The 10658-nt window shown below is 45.2% G+C and overlaps 1 protein-coding gene across 1 annotated transcript; it reads left to right on the top strand.

Annotated features, from left to right (window-relative positions):
* Nucleotides 1-7252: 7252 nt before the first annotated feature.
* Nucleotides 7253-8503, top strand: PRSS35 (serine protease 35). The gene has a single exon (XM_009990048.2). The coding sequence runs from the start codon at nt 7262-7264 to the stop codon at nt 8501-8503; it is 1242 nt and encodes a 413-aa protein (XP_009988350.2). The 5' UTR covers nt 7253-7261.
* The last annotated feature ends 2155 nt before the right edge of the window (nt 8504-10658 follow it).

Here is a 10658-nt window from a genome sequence, read left to right as displayed (position 1 = left end):
ATATTTTGAAGAAATCGACCTCAATCTTCAAAATGAAACTGTATGGTGCAGTTGCTGGCCAAAGCCTTATTTCCAACCTATTTATAGAATTCGTTCCACTAAATTTCAGAAGTTAAGTCTTTGAAAGGAAGGATATGCCTATGATTAAGACAACAAAACAGCACTCTAGAGACCTCAGTCTGATCTCCATCAATGCCACAAATTTCCTGACGGTTTTGGCAAATCTGTGGGCCCTCATCTAGCGTGAGACGAGTTTTCAGCTCATTGGAATTGCTCAGATTAAGCACTTGCAAAAGCAATTAGTGAAGGAGCTTTTCACGTTGTGCGTCTACATAGCAGCAGAGAACTTCAGAGAGGACCTTGTTGTAGTGCAAGGGGCTGAGCCATGGAGCAGAGACTACCACCCAAAGCTTTCTACCTTGGGAGGAGAGGCAAAAGGGACACAAGGCAAAGGGAAGACAAAAGGAGAAGGATGAAGAGTGGTGAGAAAAGGAAGGAGATGTTTGTCACCTAGCCTCTGAGTCCCTAAGGAGTGGGACTGGGGAGGAGCAGGATGCCCCCGAGGAGCGGACCTGGGAAGGAGACGCGGGCACGCCGGGGGCTGGGAGAGCGCCACTCCCCGCAGCCGCAAGCTCCATCCCGACCCGAGGAGCCGCCTGAGGAGCCGGCAGTCGCTCCCCATCTTCCCCAGGAGTTCCACGGCGTGTCGGGGCGGAGCGGCCCTCCCCGCTGCTACCGCCTCCCTGTCCCGTCGCGCCCAGCAGCCCAGGCCCCACGCAGGTGGCACGGTGCGGGGGGTGCGGCACCGTCCCTCCATTCCCCCTGGGACAGGGTCCCTCCGCCTCCCCTTTTGTCACCGCCTCCTCCCCAGTCCGGCAGCCTCTCCCGCCCCCTCCCTGCGCGGGTTACCCCCACTCTCCGCCCGGCACCGGGAGGAAGCCTCTCCCGGGGCGATGCACCTCCCCGCCCCGCAGGCAGAGCCCCTTCTTCCCTTCCCATCCGAGGAGATACCGGGATCTGCCTCCGCTCTCCTCGGCCCTCCCCCTCTCGCCCTCCCGGCCTCCTCCCTCTCGCCTCTTTTTTTTTTTTTTTTTTTTTTCCCCCGTTTGTGTTTTTTTTTTTTTCTTTCCCTTTTTCCATCCCCTCCCCCGCCTGGGAAGACCTGGCCGCTCCCCCCGCCCCGTCCTCAGTAGCCGCGGGCGCTGGGCGGCGGGCGGGCGGCGCGGAGCGCAGCGGAGCGGGGAGCCCGCACCCCGGGGCTGTGGCCGCTTTCCCTTCTCTTCGTCCTGCGAGGTGCCAGGTATGAAAGTAAACTCTTCCCGACGCCGGCCGCGGGGGAAGAGGCTGCCCCGAGAGCCCTGGTCGGGGCAGCGCTCGGTGGGCAGGCTGGGAGCTGGGGATGGGGGCTGAGGGTGCCTGCCCGGGACCGGGACAGTCCGGGTCCGGGCACTGGGCAGCTCAGGTCCGGGGACCGGGTAGTCCGAGATAACGTCCGTAAAGTGATCTTTTCCTCCGATGTCCTTCTTCCGACAAGAGTCGTTTTTAAAAAATTGAGCGATGTCAATACCTTGGGATTGGCAGCTGAAGGGTTTTGTATAAAGCTCCTGCCTCTTTAGCCTGATGGATGTATTTTTGATAGAACTAAAACGTGACATGTTTCTTTGGACCTTTCTTTTTCTTTTTTTTTTTTTTTAATTATTTGAAGCTAGTTTCACAAGGCAGCTAACGGGACGGAAACAAGCAGCATATTTATTGGGCTTTCGGGAGTTTGTGTCTGTGCTGTGTCTTCTGCAAGGAGCCTCTTCACCCTTCCAAACAACCTCTCCTTTAATTCTGATTCATCCTCTCAGTATTCGCGCTACCATCCCCTCGCCCTTCTGGAACTGACACTAATTTCATCCAGATTCGTCGCTGCTGGAAGTAGATTTATCTTGGAATGGCAAAAAAGCCGTGCCAAGGTATTTAACTTGCAGGCTCTGGAGAAAGGGAACTCCTTTGGATCAGACGCGGAAAAGCGGAGCCTCCCGCGGAAAGCAAGACCAGGGGATAACTAAAGAGCTGTAGAGTTAAAACCTTCCTCTCCAAACCCTCAGCTCCTTCCAGGAAAACCCTGGGCTTAAACATGCTAATGCATAGGAGAGGTCGGAAGAAGCGGCGCGGGCAGTGGAAAAGCGGCCATCCCCGCAAAGCCGCCCCGTCCTCGCCGTTCCTCCGGCTGGTTCCCGGCCGCTGCCCGCCCGCGCCCGTCCCGGGGGCCGCTGCCCGGGGCCGCCCCGGCTGGCAGGGCTCGACCCCCGGAGCGGCTCAGCAGCGGCCGGGACGCGACTTTCCACCCACCCCACCGCCCCTCCCGCCTTCCCCCCGCCCGGAGAAACGGCGAGAAGAGCCCGGCGGCGGGGAGGGCTGGGAGGAGCGGGGCTGCCGTGGGGCCAGCCCGGGACCCGCGGGGGGCCAGGCTGCGGGCTGAGCTGAGCCGGCCGCGGTCGCCGGGCCGCCGGCTGTCTGGGCGCGCCTCCCCGCGGCCGCGGCCGGGAAAGGGAAAGGGAAAACCCCTCCGGAGGTGAAGACCCAGTTGCCATTCCTGCCCCCTTTCTCTATTCCCCCTTTCTGCGGGTGTCACTTCAGAAGCAGGCCCCCACGCCTGCCCCGTAAAATTAGTTCTTCTTGTGGCTACTGGAGCTGCTTAAATTTTGTGGTAGGCAGGAGTGGCAGAGGGGCTTTCTGTGAGTCAGAGTAGAGAACGAAATCTGTGCACGAATATATGCGGTGAGCGCACTCGGAGGAGTGAAGGGGGCAGTGGCGGATAAGGTTAGGGTAATGGTTTCTTCCAGGCAGCGTGATATTTCCAAAATTTGTTCTTTTGCTTTGTCAGAGTAGAACTGTGAATTCCAACTTTCAGGCCATTTCAAAAACAAGGCCAAAAGCAGTTAAAGGAGCTGGTTAGTGTAGCAGCCTCTAATAGTTTATGATCTGAAAATTGCATTTAAAATTATGTAAGCTTAGTTTGAAATGTGCTGACTTTCCTATAATAAGAAGGAAACCCCAGAGCACTCAAGGGGTTGCACTGAACAGACCGAAATAAAACACTGCCAGCTAGCTGGACACAACTTTTCTTCTGTCTGAGCTACACCGACGTGTAAATTCACTCTGGGGTAGTCTGAAGAGAAACATATTCTCATTCTCCTTGACTACAAGCCTTCCACTGAGCATTTGAGATGCCTTCTGCTGGAGTAAGATCGGTTATACTGAAAAAATATTTGAAGGATGTCCTGAAAAGTAAGGACATAGGTAGGTTTTGTCCTGTGAATGCAGAAAGATTTGATCTTGGAGGCAAGAAGTGAGAAGAACTGAAAATACTTTTAATTGTGTACATATGCCTGGCAGCTGGAATGCCACCAAACAGAGAATCCTCACAGTTATCAGCTGGGTTTACCAGAAACTGAGGAAGAATTTCAGCATTTTCATGGAGCTGGGGATCTCTGTCACACTTTCTAGTTTCCATCTTCTGTCTTCTCTGAAGCAATTCATCCTACCATAAAGACAGACCTGACTCAAGGCTTCTAACTGCTGTAAGACAAACCAAAATTTGTATGGGAAAGGAGTGAAGGAAAGGAGAGGGCAGAGCAGCTTAGGGTTTGGAGGAAGAGTGGAGAACAGCGTGGCAGAAAGTGTGAGTAAGATGTTGAGGGTTTTTTTTCTTGCCTCCAGCTTGTAGGCTTCTCAGGGCCCTTCCTCATTCCTCTGGAGGCTGTATTCTCTCTCCTCTTCTCTCACCCTGCAAAGGTATCTTTGCAGCTATTTACACGTTTCTATCCCCATCATCTGGCAAGAAGAACCCCTGTGTTCCCTCCTTGCCAGCAACCTGTACTGGGCCATGGCAACTGCTGATGTTGCCCATGCTTGACGTTGGCCTTGCTTAAATGGTCGAGAACGAGTTAGTAAATAGCGCTTAAATGCACGACTGTAAATGACAATGCTGCCTACTAGGACCACTGCTCTACCATTTTCATCAAGTTCCTCGGCTTGGCCTTCTTCCAGTTCTACTGAAGTGTAGTTAGTTCATTATGAGCAACAAGTGGTTCATTATAAATGATGAAAATCTTGGCTTCCAAGACCGCCTTTTTAAGTAGTGAGCACTTGAGTATAGTATTTCAAATGGGAAGCTCCAATGCATCTATTGAGGGTTGCGTGGGTTTTTTTCTTTTTCAAGAGTGGGGGAAGGGAGCCATAGTACTCCACCCATTTGCTTGCAGAAAGTCTCTCTATAAAGCAAAGTTAGTTATGGGTCCAGCTGGGAAGACTTCAGCCATGGCAGTGGAATGACATCAACCCAGGCACCTCTAAGACTTTCTATATGAATTAGCAGTTAGTGAACGAGCTTTTCTTAGGGCTCACAGAATTCAGCTACAGAGAAATATCAAATACCCAGACCCTGAGGAAGGGCTGAGAAAGGGAGGAGTATTCTAGGAAAGAACATAGAAAAGGCATTCTCGAGCCTGACAAAATAACTGGGTTTCTTAGCACCTTGTATCTGTTCAACAGCTATTTTGGGGCAAAGCAAATTAAAACCAGCTTTTCCACATTAATATCACATTATTCATCATCAAACCATGCTGGTTTGTGACAGACTGAAAATAAAGAAAAGGAAATGCTTCTTCTTACAACACGTAGTTAAGCTGTGGAATCTTGACGCAGAACATTGTGGATACAAAATTTTATATGGGCTCAAGGGAAGACTGGGCAGCTACAGAAGAGAAATTCACTGATGTTTCCTCACACTACAGAAACTACCTCTGGTGAAAAGTCCATGAGGTGCAACTGATAGTGCAAGCTATGAGACTATGAGGGAGGAGGGACATACATTGTTGCTCTACTCTTGTGCTCTACCTTAGGCATTCACATTTGGCCAGGGTCAGAAACAGGATATGAGGTGAGGTAGATCTTTGGTCGGGCCAGGGAAGCTATTGTTATGTTCTCATCGTAGTATTTATTTATTTTGGCACCTTATAATTTGTCCATAGATATGTAAAATTACCATTCCTCTTCAAATTTATTACTAATTGATCAATAACCAAACCAATACTTTGAAGGTATCTTTGTGTACAAAAGCCAATGTTTAAATACCTGCATTTCTGCTAAACCAATAACCAAGACTGGTACGGTCAACTGGTGTGTCTCTGCAAAATCTCTTGCGCCTGGGATGACTCTGCTCTGCTTTCAAAACCTTCAGATGTCTTTTAGTATGACTGCATACACCCCAGAGCTTAGGCCTGTGAGTCACTGTAATCTCCAGATGTCTTGTGAAAGTCCACACATCTTCCCCAAAACCTGAACTAGCTGCTTTAAAGCCAGGGTGGGTATCTCTATACTGAATCGTGAAATGTGGTTTATGTATATCCTAGCAAGTAAACTCCAGGTCAAAGCTGGCGTTCCATGCAGGCAAAGGTGAAAAGCGTCAAAAATTATGCTAAAACAAATTCACCCTTTGAATTTGGCAACAGAAGCAACAAGCTATGTTTGAATCAGAGTGCTTAGTTAGCTAAAAAGTGATATTGTTATCTCTTATAAACACGAACTATGTCTATATGGTGAAGATGACTCGAAATGATAAGAGTTGTTGGTCCATTATACAGCTTTTTTTGATGCTGGATCTTTAGCTAGCTTGTAATCAGGCTGTTTCACTGGATAGCAGTGCTCATATTCTAAACTCAAGAAAAAGAAAGCGGTTATCTTTGTCCTGGCTTTAACTGCCATTACAATGTAAACCAGAGAGCTTAACCACATACATAGCCTTGAATTGCTTGGCTTTTAAAGTTTAATCATAGGCTCTTTCTTTCTGCACAACTGAGGTTTCCATGTAATTGGAATGAAGGATATGAGAACAGAGTGCAGCTTTCCCAATGACAGCGGCCAGTAGTTGGTTAATGCTACTGACACCGTTGCTGCCAAGGGAGAAAAATGGTCTTTTCAGCAATGTTTTGAGCTCAGAATCAAGACTTCTGGGTTCAGTTTCTGGCTCTGCCACGGACTTCTAGCAATTCTACATTCTTTCTGCATTTCCCAACTACAGATGGGAATAATACTGCTTTTCGTCTTTCTCATTTAAAGTATTAGCTCTTTGTGTGGTGCATAACCCCATCTAGGTGGGGCTTTCCACATGTGACCATAAGGCACAGACAGCACAGTTCCTGCAGCCTTTGTGGAATCTTGCATGAGATGAGTCAGCAGACTTGTCCCTCCTACTTCCCTGGGCTTTCATGCCTGTATAGAACCAGGACACTTCTCTAGACCAGCAATCGTCTACTTTCCTCACTTATCTGTCCCCTCCAACCATGGATTTAGAAATTCTCTGACATCCTGAGAGAGATTCAGACATCCACTCATAGGAAATGAATGAGGTTTTGGTGGCCACGGCACATAGGGAGATAAAACACAGTATCTGCAGGAGACCCATGCCTTTCTGAGCAGCAGAAGCTGAAAGCATTTAAAATGGGACTTGTCACCTTGTTTAGGTGCCCAAATTGCTCCATTTGTCACATCCAGACAACATAAACTTTGGAAAGGGAAAGGAGCACTTTCTATGTTGGTTCCCTGTGAGAGCAATTAGCAAAGTGCCATTTTCCATAGCAGACAGATTCACAGGTCTCAGCTGGGTGGGTAATGCAGACCCATTGGTGACTTTCAGGTCACTTAAAGTTGCCACTTTTTGGTCCTTACATGAAAAAGCACAATTGGTCTGGTTTCCTAAAGGTTGCTGAGTCTCACGAGTGTGGTCTGTCTGTCCATTTTTGCCTGGATCCTAACTTTTGAACATGACTTTTCAATACATTGGTGCTTTTCAACCATGTTCTACCTACAACCAGTAGCTATACAGAAGAGAAGCAGAAGCGTAAAACTTAATTGCATTCCTACGGGATAAATAAAAACAGGGCACTGTAAAGAGTGAAATGACTCAGATTACTGCCTCCACTGAGGGAAAGCCAGGTAAAAACTCAGCTATTTCCAACTTCCAGTAGGTAGCTCAGCATGGATGCTGGCTGACTCATCTGCACCCATCTTGCTACAGACAGTTGGAAGCATCAGAGGCAATACAGGGAATATCTGAGGCGTTTCTATTTCGAGCAGAGTGTTAAATTCTGTTCCACTGATGTCAGTGCTAATATTGCATGATTATACTTCGAAGACTCTAAGATAACTGTGTATATTTCCAATACGTGTTTTCAAATCTCTCTTTCTTGTTTTAGAAAAAAAAATAGATAAAATGGAGCACATGTTACTGCTATTCATATGTTTCATACCTATATTGGGTCCCACTACTGGAACAGAAACTGAACAAGATTTTACTTGGCACTTAAAGAAGATTCCCCAGATTGTGAGCGAAAGGACTTTCTCCCTTGACAGCCCTAAATTTGAAGCAAAAACCAAATTAGAGCTGAACAGTGTATGTGGAATTGAATGTCAAAGGAAATTGCCAGTACCGAGCTTGTCTGACTTGAAGGACCTCTTATCCTATGAGACTGTTTTTGAAAACGGCACAAGGATCCTGACTGAAGTGAATGTCCTCGGACTAGCGCTTGATCCAGCTGGAAACACAACCACGCGAAGGTCTTCGAGAAAGAAGAGGCAGATATATGGAACAGATAGCAGGTTCAGCATCTATGACAAGCGATTTATGACCAACTTTCCGTTCAACACAGCTGTGAAGGTCTCCACTGGCTGTAGTGGCATTCTCATATCCCCCAAGCACGTGCTAACAGCTGCCCACTGTCTCCACAACGGCAAAGATTACGTTAAGGGCAGCAAAAGACTGAGGGTGGGCCTAATGAAGACAAAATCCAGAGGTGACGGCAGGAAACGCAAAGGTGCTAAAAGAAGTAGGAGAGAAGTTTCTGCGGCCCAAGAGGATCCCAAAGTTGCCGCAGAACTAAGGCGACAATCCAAAGGTGGTGGGAGAAAGCAGAGGAGATCTGGGAGGAAGCAGGAGACCTCAGATGGCATGCCCTCCTTCCAGTGGACCAGGGTGAAGAGTACCCATATCCCAAAAGGCTGGTTCAAAGGTGTCTCTGAGGATATTGCCCTGGATTATGATTATGCTGTTCTTGAGCTCAAGCGTCCCCACAAAAGGAAATATATGGAGCTGGGAATCAGCCCAACAATCAAAATGATGCCTGGGAGCATGATCCATTTCTCAGGTTTTGACAATGATCGATCTGGACAACTGGTCTATAGATTTTGTAGCATTTCTGATGAGTCCAATGATCTCTTTTATCAGTACTGTGATGCTGAGCCCGGCTCCACTGGTTCTGGTGTCTATCTTCGTCTTAAGGAGCCGAACAAAAAGAAGTGGAAACGCAAGATCATCGCTGTTTACTCAGGCCATCAGTGGGTGGATGTCAATGGTGAACAGCAGGATTACAATGTAGCAGTAAGAATTACTCCTCTCAAATATGCCCAAATTTGCTTCTGGATACATGGGAATGATGAGAATTGCACACAAGGCTGAAGACAGCAGAACCTGACTCGCTTAGCACCAGTATTACCATAGAGCGAAAGTCTGCTGCAGCAGTTACTGGAAGAACATCACTCCACGTCAGGATGTTTTTGAACTCAAAGTTCACAAGTAATGTTATGGTGACTTGAGGGATGCTGAATTGCTGGGGGATGGCTAGAATTGTTAAACAAAATATTTCTAATTGTAATCAACCCTAGATATGCTCTTAAAATCCCAAACTATATTTATGTTTGCAATTGTGATAAATTCAAATCATTCACATCAGAAAAAAAAAAAAAAAAGACTACATCTGTTTGTCTTTTTTTTTCCAAGGGAAGGATTGAAACATCTCAAACTGATATTATTAAATAATATCTATTTTTCCAATGAATTTGCTTTTCTCAGGGTTCTGTTCCAATTCTTCAAATGCAAGTTGTGCATACAGCACATTACTGTATGTGCAGAATGGTCCAGAGAACTGCTTGAGACCAAGACAGTTTTTTGGCATTCTCTGAAGACCACAGCTCCATGTTGAGAAGCAGCAGTCAAGTTCATGCTTGTTAGTTTGGAAAACTTCCTCCTCTCGTTGCTGCAGGAAGACTTTCATGGAAATCTCAATTTTCTGTAGCTGAGGGTGAGACCTTAAAGACAAGTTTCATTTCTTTGCTCAGTAAAAACAGCAAAAAGAAATTAATCAGCATAGAAGTTTCCATGTTTGGAAGAAGAAGGAACATCAGGACATAATTTAATGCCTTTAAATCTTCTTTGAGAAGCTATAGAAGTCTTTAAACACATGCATTTGCTTTCCAGTTAGTGTTTGGAGAGCTGTAGGTTTAGTTTCTAGTCAAATGCTTAGCTGTACCATTGAGAGAAGTCTCTGACTTCTGAAGTGGCTATTTGACAATCATTTAGAGCTTCCCAGATGATAGATCTTTTGGGTGCTAACCATTTTTGCAGTTTTTATAAATTACTTTTACATGAGTTCAGCTTCATAGATAGGATCGTATGTATTAGACTGGGAGTTGGAAAGCTATATTTTAGTTTGGCTTTATATGATTTTGCAAAATGGGTAGTTTTAATCACTTTGTGTTCAGACTCCACCTCAACATGAGTTACAAGGTTAAACTAAAAATTTCTCCCAACTAAGTTATACCACCTTCTAAATGGTAGAAGAACTATCCTCTATCCTTTACGTTATAACATATATCTTGTTAGGTAGCAGTAGTTAGCAAATAATTTGGTTCAATATGTTTGCTGAACCATATATTTAATGAAAACACAAAGTGAACTTCACTTTTACACACCTTTAAACACAAATCACCTTTTCAAAAATTGTTGCTGATTGCTACACAAGTCTCTATCTCTTATTTTATATGAAGATTTTGAAGTGCACAGGATTGTTATGGTGTTGTGTTAACCTAATAATGTAAAATGATACTCTCTATTTCTGATCATATCCTTTGGGTTTCAACACCTTTAAGATTATTCACGACCACAATATTTCATTTTTTTTATCCTAAGTTTACGCTGACCAAAATACACTTTCTTCCTGTGCAGAAGAAAAAAACGTAACAAGATTTTAAAATACTGTTTGTTTGTTGGTATCTTTAAAATATGTTTGTAATACCTTTTGATGAAATAAGGTCATTTTTAGTAACCCACTTTCTTGTAGATGATTGAAAGTATGAAACCTGACACTTTGAATGTGCAGGCAACTTACTTTGTCACATTATTGCCAAAGCATAAAAATTTAAGACTTGCTTCCATACCATAACTCATTAATTGGAAGACATATCACTTTAAAAGAAACTATTTCTTTTAATGTCAGCCTTTCCAGGGAACACCTAACTTTTCTTATTTTTTTTTAGATTTTATTTTGTGTGATTGCAGAAAACTAATAATAATTTTTAAAGTTTAGAAATTAATGTCTGAGATTTTAAGGTTAATTATTTTTTATTGTTGTTATCATCTCTATTAAGACGTATGGCTTAGCTGACAGTAATTTTAAATCACCTCAGTCCAGTATTTAATACTCTTGCTCTATGCAACAGGCCTACAATATTCTTTAGTTGGCTCTGTAATGTTTTATTTAAGTGCCTTTTCCCATAGTAAATGTGACATATAAGGTATCGTATCATTAAGAAAACACAAATCAACCTAGGTCCAT

Source organism: Tauraco erythrolophus, chromosome 2 (genome assembly GCF_009769465.1).
Source record: "Tauraco erythrolophus isolate bTauEry1 chromosome 2, bTauEry1.pri, whole genome shotgun sequence".
Lineage (NCBI taxonomy): Eukaryota > Metazoa > Chordata > Aves > Musophagiformes > Musophagidae > Tauraco > Tauraco erythrolophus.
This window is presented reverse-complemented; position numbering and strand designations above follow the sequence as displayed.